Source organism: Balaenoptera borealis (assembly GCF_965194805.1).
Source record: "Balaenoptera borealis genome assembly, chromosome: 6".
Lineage (NCBI taxonomy): Eukaryota > Metazoa > Chordata > Mammalia > Artiodactyla > Balaenopteridae > Balaenoptera > Balaenoptera borealis.
The window spans coordinates 120307614-120320114 of NC_138863.1; the positions used below are offsets into that span (position 1 = coordinate 120307614).

Consider the following 12501-nt stretch of genomic DNA (forward strand, 5'->3'; position numbering starts at 1 on the left):
CAAGTTCAGACACTGTTCAAAGAGGGAGGCAGTTCTGATACTCACGCAGTTCAATGAACACATGGCGAGCATACTCTTTGTGTCAGGGACTATTCCAGAGGTAAAACACGCTCTTTGTATATACTTAAAACCAATTCACCCAGCCCAGTATCTTACAAGAGTAAGTATTTAACAAGTATTAGATGAAAAAAATGTTTGGTGGCAATGAATGTTTTTAATGAACCTGAATTAGCTGATACAAAAGCATATTTCAAGAGCATCAGAAACTTAAAGATAGTTGAAAAGGCGAAAACCAACCATTTTACTTCAAGACACCCAAGTCCTCCTTGCATACAAAAAAATACAGAAAAAGTTTACCTGGTGGTCACTGCTTTAATCTTGAAGTTTAATTCCAGATTGATGATACTGATACAGGATGTAGTTATTAATTAATCCATGCTAGCCCACCCCAAACTAACTTAACATTGGTAAACATGATCACATATACATAAATGAATCCCTATTAATAGTGACACTGCCTTCTCACTCTTCATACAATTTAATGTCCAGTTTCAGCCATCTGATGAGTCTAACAGAGAACCACTTACATGGTCACTTAATAAAGATTTTATTTTCTTTATTTGATGGTAACAACAAAGGCTAGAGCCTAGTACTTAAGCTACCCAGGCAGAGCAACCAAAGGCAGCTATGAAAGCTGAAGAGAGCCGTAGAGACAGGACACAGGCAGCGTGAGCCGGGCTGCTGTGAGCTGGTGCTCACCCCTGCATTTCTGCGAGGGCAGGAAGCCAAAATCACTGACTGCTCTCCCTGCTGACTTGAATTGACAGTTTTTTTCTCCAACCATCTTGTTACTAAATGCATTCCACCGTATCTAGTTAAATACAAAGAATCAGCCTCCATAATAAAATCACCTTTTTCAGATCAACCACCACACACGATACATTCAGAATTACTGGTTGCTTTTTTTTCGTCTTTTTTTCCTTGAGCTTGTAGGCGTCTGAGTGTCTTTTGTTTCTTCTTTTACACCAGATATGGGCTGTTTGAAAACTATCTCATTATCTTTATCATCATCATTCATTTTAGCCACTTCAGATTTTCGTTTCTCCAAAAATGTTGGTGTACAAACCGGCGTGGGGCCCTGGGTTCAACAAGTTAAAGATTATAATACACGAATGTGGGAAGATGTTAGGAATGACGCCCCCATCACCTCCCCTCTCTCATTAAAAGTCACGCATATTATTTTAGGCCTGTTTCCATCTTTTGGTGATATAGCTGCACATAATCAAGAGCTTAGGTGCTTATCACACTTACTATGAAAATTCACAATTAATGGATATGATATGTTCCACGACAGAGTATTAGATGGAAGACTCTACTATGCCCGCTACATCATCAGTAAGGATTTACCAAAAAGTCCCAAGATTAAATGAAATTTTAGCAAAGCGACAGTAGCAGCAACTGCTTTTCCTCTTTTAAATTGTAGTATCTGATTCCCAAAATTCTGAAGACGATCTTACCTGGCTATCCACAGTCTTCTCAGGAGTGTTAGGAGTGACCAAAGCCTCTTTTTTCTTCTTCTTACGTAAAGCCTTAAATAAATTTAAGAGACTTAATCAATCTGCATATTTATCAACTATAGTAGTCTTGAATGTATTTCCCCATTTATCTTTCTCTAATATCTGGTAGGTAATATGATAAATGAAAGTTTTACCTGGTGCTTTCTGGAATTTCGAGGACCAGTGTTTGAAGCATTTTCCTCATTTTTATGTAAGACCTTAACATAAGTAAACATAAAGAAGTTGTAAACTAGCAGTGTCACGTATGTACATTTTAAAACTTACCACTAGATCCTTATACATATTATGAATAAAATTCTCTCTATATGACAGAGCATTTCAATTTATTTATTTGTTTGTTTGTTTATATGGGGGGGTACCAATTTATATGGGGATCAGAGAAGACTTTTTTTTATTTTAAAAAATATTTTATCTATCTATCTATTTATTTATTTAATTTATTTTTGGTTGCATTGGGTCTTAGCTTCGGCACGCAGGATTTTCATCGCGGCATGCGGGATCTTTCACTGCGGCGTGCAGTCTTCTCTCTAGTCGTGGTGTGCAGGTTTTCTCTCTCTAGTTGTGGCGTGCAGGTCCAGAGCGCATGGGCTCTGTAGCTTGCGGAACACGGGCTCTCTAATTGAGGCGTGCAGGATTAGTTGCCCCGCAGCATGTGGGATCTTAGTTCCTCGACCAGGGATCAAACCGGAGTCCTCTGCATGGAAAGCAGATTCTTTCCCACTGGACCATCATGGAAGTCCCCGGAGCATTTCAATTTAAAAAGCAAAATTCGCAAATACAGTGAATGATCTTAAGTAAAGGGAAAAACTACAAAAGGGGCCTGAGGAGCAGGCAGAAGTTGCAGAGGCTGAAGTGAAGGCCCAGAACCCGGAGCAGGCCAGAGAATCCTGCGTCAGGAAGCGGGGAGCCAGGACGAACGTGAAAAGGCAGGCCCTGGAGGAGGTCTGTCCTGCTTAAGTCCAGGACTGTGAACGCAGCAGCCCGCTTCCCACAAGGTAACAGACGGGGCATGGGAAAAGCAGTTCTCCAGCTCCTGAATGGATCACAAGAGTACCAGGGCCCAAACTGTGACATAATGTTGTTTTAACATGTATCTTTACAGGCTGTGTTTGGGATTTGGGCAAAGAATTAACCACCAGGCACAGTGAGGTATCACCTCACACCGGTCAGAATGGCCATCATAAAAAAGACCACAAATAGGGACTTCCCTGGCTGTCCAGTGGTTAAGACTCTGCGCTCCTAGTGCAGGGGTCATGGGTTCAATCCCTGGTCGGGGAACTCAGATCCCATATGCCGCACAGCGTGAACAGAAAAAAAAAAAAAAAGAAGAAGACCACAAATAACAAATGCTGGAGAGGATGTGGAGAAAGGGGAATCCTTGTACACTGTCGGTGGGAATGTAAATTGGTGCAGCCACTATGTAGAACAGTATGGAGGTTCCTTAAAAAACTAAAAATAGAATTACCGTATGATCCAAAAACCCTACTCTTGGGCATACATTCAAAGAAAATGAAAATACTAATTCGAAAAGATACATGCACCCCAATGTTCACTGCAGCACTATTTATTACAGCCAAAATATGGAAGCAACCTAAGTGTCCATCGACAGATGAATGGATAAAGAAAATGTGGTACATATATACAATGGAATACTACTCGGCCATAAAAAAGAACGAAATTTTGCCATTTGATAGAATGGAGGACATTGTGCTAAGTGAAATAAAACAGAGAAAGACAAATACTGTATGTTTTCAGTTATATGCAGAATCTAAAAAATAAAACAAATAAATAGATATAACAAAACAGAAACAGACAGATATAGAGAACAAACTAGTGGTTACCGGTGGGGAGAGGGAAGGTGGGAGGGGCAAGATAGGGGTAGGGGATTAAGAGATACAAACTACTATGTATAAAATGGGACTTCCCTGGTGGCACAGTGGTTAAGAATCCACCTGCCAATGCAGGGGACACGGGTTCAAGCCCTGGTCTGGGAAGATCCCACATGCCACGGAGCAACTAAGCCCGTGCATCACAACTACTGAGCCTGCACTCTAGAGCCCATGAGCCACAACTACTGAGTCTGTGAGCCACAACTACTGAAGCCTGCGCGCCTGGAGCCCGTGCTCCGCAACAAGAGAAGCCACCGCAATGAAAAGCCCGCGCACCGCAACAAAGAGCAGCCCCCGCTCACCGCAACTAGACAAAGCCTGCGTGCAGTCACAAAGACCCAATGCAGCCAAAAATAAAAATACATAAATCTATTAATAAAATAAAATAAAATAAAAAAGCCACAAGGATATATTACAGCACAGGAAGATACAGCTAATGTTTCATACTTTAAATGGAGTATAACCTATAAAAATATTAAATCGCTGTTTTACACCTGAAACTAATATAATATTGTAAATCAACTATACTTCAACGAAAAAGAAAAGAAAAAAAGGAAAAAAAAAGCAACAACAACAGTAAGGAAAAAAAACCAACCAGGAACTGGGCCCAAGGATAGCAACTTGGTCTTCCAGTTTCTGGATAAGGTTAAAAGACCTAATAAACTTGGTAATAGATACCATCTCTTACCAACTAATTAGCTTTTTGGAAATAAGCCGACAGGGTCTATGGAAGACCCAAAACAATCTCAAGATATAGTCAAGAAAAAAAATAAGATCTTCACCTATGCTATCCACACCCTAATGACCTGCATTCTTGTTTTTTAATTATAGATGTAGAGCTCTCCTTACTATGAAAGAGGGAGGAAAGATTCAGCAAGGTCTCCTTGTTCAGCAAGCAATGAAGTAAGAACTGCATGAAAATCTGTTAACCCATGCATGTAAGGAGCCTTTCTGTATTTCAACTCCCACTCATTTAATCCAAAGAATTCATGCTTACTGGTTAATTCTGACATACACTTTGGGAGTATTTCCAACTTAGAAGACCATGAAACAAAATTTTAACTAGAATGGCATAAAAAGGATGGTCAATTTACAGTCTTGATATTTACTGATAACATATAATAAACCAAACATTTAATTCTGGCAATGACACCTTTACTAGTAATCTACAAGCATTATGGTGTTGGGTCAAATAGGGTTTAACTTCAATAATCTAAAATTACTAAATCAGGTAAATATTGCAAATCAGCTAATCCCTTTCAGAAGTTTCCTTTTCTGTATAATGGAGATAATACGATTGCTATGACAAACTTACAGAGACAAACCTTTAATACAGGGTTTCAAAAATTTAGTCAAAACCTAGCATGGGATCAAAGTACTGGGTTAGATACTTTATACAAAGCAATACCTACCAGTGAAGGGAAGTTATAATCAATTCCCTTCTTAGCCAATCTCTTCCTGAGTGATTTCTCCTTCTTTTTAAATCGCTCTTCCATCCGTAGCTTTTGAAGAAGTGTCCGATTCTGATTATACCGTTTCACTGCTGGATATGATGGCCTTTTAAATGGCATATGCCACTCTCTAAAAAGTTTTTCATGTACTTTTTCAGGTGGTATAAAATGACCTATAATAATAATAAAAAAGGTTTTCAACCACGTGGGAGGGAAAGGATTTTCACATTAACTGTAGAATTTCCTGTGTCATTCCTCACAGCACAATCAAAATGACACGTCCATTTAGTGGAGAAGCCTGAAAGAATAAAGCAGGTTCCCAAGGGAAAGTCATACAGCCCACAACTATTTATCAAACACTCACTGTGTGCGTGCCAAGAGCAATTCCAGGCCTGGAGGTTCGTGAGTGAACAAAGACTAGCACAGAGGAGAGTGTGGATGGTATCAAGTCTCAGGGTTCCTGAAGCTAAAAGGATCCCTACTTTTAGGCTGTGTGACCCACGGCAGCAGAAACGCTGATCCTCTGGGCACCCGCCCAGGACTAAGGCAGCTCACTGCTTATCTGCATCTCTCTGCTCACGGACACATACTGGGCCCACATGCAAGGCAAGCCAAAACCCCTGGAATCCCCCCCTCCACCAGTGATGGATGGGGAGTTGGTACACAAATATTCCAGTTCCCTTGCTCGTCAGGTGGGATAATTCTGCCTCCCAGTGTTACCAGCAGGACGGAGCCCAGCTGCCTAAGTGGGAACCTGCTTGCTAACATACCCTTTTTACTGACTTATTATCGACTTCCTCCCCCTGCCCCATGTCGCCACTCCTTACAGGTATTTTCCTGGGATCACCTCCAAGATAAACTGCTTCCATTAAAAGAAAAAAAAAAGCGGGGGGGTTGGGAATTCCCTGGCAGTCCAGCGGTTAAGACTCCACGCTTCCACTGCACGGGGCGCAGGTTCGATCCCTGGTCGGGGAACTAAGATCCACATGCTGAGCGGTGCAGCCAAAAAATTAAAAAAGAAACAAACAACCGGTGATGACGTGGCTAATCTCACTCGTATCCGAGTTCAGAGCCCTTTGTGCCATCTTTCAAAAGTCAGATACAGCACAGCACTGATCTGATACGCGTGGTTACCCACTCAGCCCATTTCGTCCCGGCAAGAGCTGCGTTTTTAATGTGTGAATGAACGCAGGACCTCAGGAGTTACTGGGACTCTCTTAGCAACAGGAGCCGAGGTAGAGGGGCGCTACTCGGGCACTGGGAGGGGCGCCCTCCAGCCCGAGCACAGGGCGGCCGGAAGCTCGGCCCCGCCTCCGGAGGGCGCTGCTCTGGGAGGCTAGTCGCTGGCGGCCCTACCCCTGCAGGGTGAACTTCTAATCCGCTGCCATCCCGCCACTCCCGAGGGCTTCTCTCGTGGAGGTGCTGCAGCCACTGCCACGCAGACCGACTGAAACGTGCCTCCTCACGCTGGAGGTCGTCCTGTCTAGAACCCAGCAGCGGGTCCCCCTGTCCTCGGGGTATACTCTGGACTCCCGCTTTACAAGGCCCCCAGTAACCTGACCTCCCTTCCTCTCGTTCTCCTCCCGCACCTCTTGTGACTCTCCTCGCGGGCCAATACGGTCAGGCAGTCTGGTTCTGCATCTGCCGCCCCCTCAGCAAATCCTCACTCCCACCCCTCCACCTGGCTCACTGTTACATAGTTCTCAGGTTTCCACTTCAGAGACTCCTTCTCAGGGAGCCCTTCCACATCCCGCTAGGAAGCTCCTCCTATTTACGCAAGGAACCTAACCAACCCCATCTCAGCCTAAAGCAGCTCTCACTCTGGAAGATTTAGAAGTTCCCATTAGACCCTGTCTGGAAAATGCACTTAAACCCTTGCACCACTGCTTAAGAGAATCACCCCAGGGGTGAGGGGGGGATCCAAGCAGCTCAGCAACCCGTCCGTCCCTCCCGTCAGCGGGAGGCGTCCCCGCAGCCCCACAGGTAAGACGGGTACTCACACTTCAAGAGTCTTTCGCCAAAAAGGTAGTTGTTCATCGTTTCAGCAGCTATTTTGGCAACATCTTCAGATTCAAACTCCACAAAACCATAGCCTTTGCTATTTCCAGTCTGCAATGGAAAACCCACCACAGAAAGCAGAACAATTAAATTCTGATGTGCCGTTAAACTCCTAAAACGTCATTAGTTTAAATAATGTACATTAGCCCCCTCACTGAATAACATTAAGACACCTTTGATTCCAACTTGAAATCACATAGTCCGGGGACTGTTATGGGGAAAGAAAAGCTCAGAATAGTCTGAACTTGCCACTGATTTTGAAGCATTCCTGGGACTTTGATTACGTATGATGAATACATTACTATAGTTGGAATTCATCCAATAGCAACAGCCCACCATAAAGGAAATGTGGGAGGCCCCCCGGCCCTTTACTTGTTATTGATCTCACGGGTGGTCACGTTATCCATGTATTTAATACTACCCAGGAGATGGTATAATGCTTCACAAAGAATGTAGGTGATATAATTCCCATTTTATATGGAAAAACTGAAAAGAAATGAACTCCTCAGTGTCTCTAAAGTTAATCAATAAAATAGTGATTCGCTTTCATGTTTACTAGTGACTGGGCTTCTCCACGGCTGGGGGCAAAGGACATCCTCTGACACGGACATCCGGAGTTCTTGGCCTCCACACCGCAACATACAGTGGATTTTTCTCACCAAGCTCGGTAACAAGAGTTCTAGAGTCCGAATGCCCAGGTTTGGACCCTGGCTCTGACACTTAATCGGGTAAGGAATGTTCAAGCCTCAGTTGTTCCTTCTATAACCACTCTCACAGAGTTGCTAGGAAAGTATGAAACAATCCGTAAGCGCTCCACAAGATGTCTGTCAAGTACTCAAAACACGTTACTGCAGGGTGGCAGGGTGTGCCTGCCCAACATCTGCTCCTTTGGCATAGGATTATTTTGAGATGAAGGAATTGAGAAATAGATACAAGAAAAACTCTCTGTCCTCCCCTTATTTACCTAAAAAGAGGATATGAATTTACAAAGGTGTCTTCCTCCCTCTACCAGAAAGAAGTTAGAGGACTCTACACAACAAACTTTACGAAGTAGACCTTATCCATCATTAGTCTCCCGTGTATTTGCCTTCCCACAATGTTCAGCTCTATAAACTCAAAGCACTTTTCCTTCGTCTTGTCGCTCCTCCAAAAATGTTTTGCTCCTTTGCCAAGATGCTGTATACGCCCAAGTTCTAACCAACCCTTTGAGTTATTCCTCTCCGAGCAGTCCCATGTGTAAGCATACATTTTAGGGGTTTGTTTTGGTCTTGTTAATCCCTTTCTGCAGTCCAGTTTACAGGGTGCCAGCCAGGGACCTTAGGAGGGCAGTAGAAAAAGAACTTTTCCCGTCTACAGATCCAGTTCTTAGCAACAACGACTAGAGATACTTTACAATCTTGCATTAAACAACATATTCTCAGATATGGCTCAAAACTGGTCACATGATCCTGGAAATGAGAAACCATTTAAAGGGTGTGCGGCTCAACAGAGCTGGAGGCCAGGAGACTCACTCCTAGCACCCGCTGCGCCAGCGACCAACAGCTCGGATGCGGCCACACCCCAGAGTCTCAGTTCCGTTATCTGCAACAGGACGATTCTGGTAAAACTTTAAACATCTGACAGTCCTTTTACAGTCCCAACTCAGGAGGGGAAGGATGGTGGAGTGTAAAACACTGTGAAATCTAGCTCAATGGACCACACCGTGAACTAATAAATCTTTTTGAAACCTGATGTGAAAATACATGTCAGGTGTCCAAAAAACCAAAAACTTAAAAGCCAACACCTCGACCTAGCAACCCCAGAATGCTGGCAATACCAAGCAAATAGTCAAAACGGGGGTGGGTGGGGAGGCGGTAGCTTTACTACTATGCAACAAAGCTGGAAATGATGCATTTCAGTGCATCTCAGCAAGGAGCAGGCTTTCCAAGACAACTGGCCTGAACTCTCCAAAAAAGCCAATGTCAAGAAAAACCAAACAAGCAAAACAGGAGTAAAGAGACCGTTCAAGATAGGATGAAGAGCTAAACAAGCACGTGCAACGCACGAACCCTAACTGGATCCCAGGGTGGGCAGGGACCACGGGGGTACGTGACGATGGACGGTAAATGAGATTTTCACACTGGGATTACGCAACAGAATGTCCTCATTCTTAAATTTATGATTATGCATTTAGTATTAAAGCATTACAACTGCCACTTGCTTCAAAAGGTTCAACAAAACAAAGAGGTGTGTACGTTTTTATAGATACGGGAAGAGATGAAGCTAATGTGTCAGGATATTAATAACGGGTGAATGCAGGGGAGGGATGTTCATTACACCATTCTTTCTACTTCCCTGTAGACGCGAACATTTTCAGAATACAAAGCTAGGGAACAACTATACTCAACATGGAGAAACTCATTCTGCACTCAGTCATCCTGAGGATAGGCTGTAAAGCTCTATTTTTCAAACTCAGAGTCTGACCTTTTAGAGGGCAACAAAATGAATTTAGTAGGTCAGAAAAGTATTGTCACAAAACTGAATAGAACGGTTAAGTATCATCTCCTGGGACTTGTATTTCAGTTATGTTTATGTACACGTACATGTGTGTTGCCTTGTGGATTTCTTATTGTGGATTGAAGGTCTGAAAAATACTGTTCTACAGAAAGTTGCCTACACCTGCACCAAGAATGTTCCTAACAGCTTCACCTACAAGACCGGAAAAAACCTAGGTTTCAACAGGAGGGTGGATAAATAAACTGTAGTATATTCAAGCAAAGGAACAGAGCAGTGACAACAAATAGCTAACTCTGATTTGCTGTAACTCAAGTGGGAAAATGTGGAAAAACCGTATTGAGAAAAAAAGAGATTCCAGCAACAAGAACTCTATGGTTACAACCAATAAAGTGTATGTGTGGGAAAAAAATAAAGTGGGCCACTCCTCTATTAATGAAACAAACCACATAAACCTTTCTTTATTAGGACGTAGGTATGATACAACAATAACGTTTATATAGTACTTCGTGTATCAAATGTTCTAAGAATCTTACACTCATTACCATATTTATCTTCGATTAGATACTCCTAGGAGGTCATATCTTACAAATATGAAAATCAGAAGACAGACGCATGGAGAAGTTATAGAATTTGTCCCTAGTCACACAACCAATAACATGTAGAGACAGGCCTCATACCTAGGCACTCTGGCTCCAGTGTCCTTACCCAACTACCCACCGTACAAACCTCTGTCGTCACAGGGATGCTACATATCAGAGGCTGGTCCAAGAAGACGTATGAACCTGTTCCTCAAACTGAAGTTCACGTAACCCTGGCTTAGCAGTCACAAGACAAACAGGACTCATTTATCGGGATTGTCGATTTAGTTTCAAGACTTGAAGCAATTACCTTTTTTTCTTAAAAAGCAAAGCAAACATTTACAGGAACACTGATTTTGCTCTCATGGCTGCTTCAGGTTCTAGACCTTATCCAACCCCTTTCTAGAATGAAATGTGATAAGTGATAACATGAGAACATGCTCCATAAACTGTCAAGGATGATACACTTTCGGAAAATAAAACAATCTAATTCAATACAAAAATCCTACCTTGGTACTCCTGGACAGTCTGAATCTTGTAACAGTGCCAAACTGGGAGAAATATGCTCGGATCTGGGTTTCATAAAGCGACGGAGGTAAATGGCCCACATAGATCACTCCAGGAGTAAGTTTTTGTTTCTCCTGTTGCTGAAGACACAAAGACCAGGCAAATATTTTCTTTGTAATAAGAAGTCATAATGCAACAAAACTTGTGAAACTCCTTGCTCTCAGTCTAAGACAAGAGGTAAAGAACCCACTCTGTATTTCCACTTACCATAACACACTAAAGAATTAGCTGTTTAGACATGGAGAACAGACTAATGGTTGCCAAGGGTGGGGGAGGGATGGATTGGGAGGGTGGGGTTAGCAGATGCAAACTATTATATAGAGAACAGATAAACAACAAGGTCCTCCTGTATAGCACAGGGAACTGCATTCAATATCCTGTGATAAACCATAGTGGAAAAAATATGGAAAAGAATATATATGTATATACACACATACACATATACGTATAACTAAATCACTTCGCTGTACAGCGGAAATTAACACAACATTGTAAATCAACTATACCTCAATAAAAATAAAGGTTAAAAAAAAAAATTGGCTGTGTAATGTCTATCTCCCCAAGAGGACAACCGTCAAGCAGTAGGCGGTCTTCTCAGCCTCCCACTCCCAGCCCGAAGTAAGTGCTCAGTAACTACACGCTGGATCAACAGATAACATAAATCTTTGAACACGTTATTTAAAAATCTTCTGGCCTAAGAACTCCACGTAAACGTACCCTTCAATTCTGTTTGCAGACCATCGTTAGGTGTCCCACGTAAAGGAACACTTTTAAGACGTCAGTTAAGGGGAAAGTGGCGGGAGTGGAGGTGGGATGAACTGGGAGATGGAGATTGACATAAATACACTAATAAGTATAAAATAACTAATTAGAACCTGCTGTATATAAAAAAAAGACGTCAGTTAACCTTCACGATGCCCAGTAACCTTTCAGTATCTCAGCCACCGTACCCCTGCCTTCCATAATATGGACTTTTAAGTTTTCCACAGGTGCGTTTTATGCTAAACCCCTGGGCAAACAGAACTTGATGCCAGGGCCCCTAGGCAGCAAATGGAGCTGGGCAAATACTGTCTTTTAAGAATTCCAAAACCACTAACCGGGCAAACGAACCTCCCCAGTTCGGGGGCAAAGCGGAGGCAGGACGGCTCCGGGGTGAGGCTGATCCGCGCGCGGGACGAGGGCCGACCCAGCAGCTGGCTCTCCCCTTCTCTCCTCGTGCACCCCTCCCCCATACCCACTCCTTACCCCCCGAAGGATCCTAAGGCCCACGGCCCAACCGCGTCTTTTCTCGGGCCTCCCGGGGAAACCTCAGCCTCCTACCTCGTGAGGTCGGGGCCCGCCCGGGGTGACCCCGGACGAAGCACAGGCGTGGAGAGGCCGAGGCGCGCCGGGCAGGACCCCCAGACCCCGTCCGCCGCCTCCCCTCGCGGCCCGGGCCGCGCCGGCCGCTCACCTTGTTTGCGCGCCGGCGAACCTGCGCCACCTCCTTCTTAAACTTGGTATCCTCCTGCGGGTTTAGGGACAGGAGCGGCTTGGCCGGGCCAGTGAAGGCCGCCATGACGCCAGCTCGCAGGCGGAAGAAACCCACGCGGCGCTCCCGGAAGTGCCGAGCCTTCTGCTTCCCCAAAGCGGAAGTGACGGCAGGGGCCTGGGTGGGGCTTGGGGCGCGGCGCGGGGGCGGGGCCTGGGGCGCGGCGCTGCGCAGCGCGGCCAGAGGGCGGAAGGGGCTCCTTGTTCAGCAGGTGCCGCAGGGCATGTCCAGGGTTGTCGCCCTTTGGAGGTGTTCCCTCGGCCGGCTGCTCAGTATTTCGGCAGCCTGCCTGCCCGTGGTTCCCCCCGTCCGCTGATGTCAGCTCTGTGGCCAGGCGCTCGCCTTGGAAGGGCC

The 12501-nt window shown here is 44.5% G+C and overlaps 1 protein-coding gene across 1 annotated transcript; it reads right to left on the bottom strand.

The window, feature by feature from the left end:
* Positions 1 to 352: 352 nt before the first annotated feature.
* On the bottom strand, positions 353 to 12232 carry NIFK (nucleolar protein interacting with the FHA domain of MKI67). The gene is made up of 7 exons (XM_082396977.1): positions 12070 to 12232; positions 10559 to 10696; positions 6918 to 7026; positions 4879 to 5090; positions 1712 to 1774; positions 1518 to 1589; positions 353 to 1138 (listed from the first exon to the last, which is right to left on the bottom strand). Exons 1-7 carry the CDS (start codon positions 12172 to 12174, stop codon positions 950 to 952), a joined length of 888 nt encoding a protein of 295 aa, XP_082253103.1. The 5' UTR covers positions 12175 to 12232; the 3' UTR covers positions 353 to 949.
* Positions 12233 to 12501: the final 269 nt, after the last annotated feature.

Excerpts from the sequence above, each read along its gene's own strand:
- NIFK (XM_082396977.1), bottom strand. The coding sequence starts at position 12,174 with ATGGCGGCCTTCACTGGCCCGGCCAAGCCGCTCCTGTCCCTAAACCCG. Across the intron at positions 5,091-6,917 it reads TGGCGAAAGACTCTTGAAGT|GTCATTTTATACCACCTGAA; the intron begins GTGAGTACCCGT and ends TTATTATTATAG. Across the intron at positions 1,590-1,711 it reads GAAATTCCAGAAAGCACCAG|GCTTTACGTAAGAAGAAGAA; the intron begins GTAAAACTTTCA and ends AATTTATTTAAG.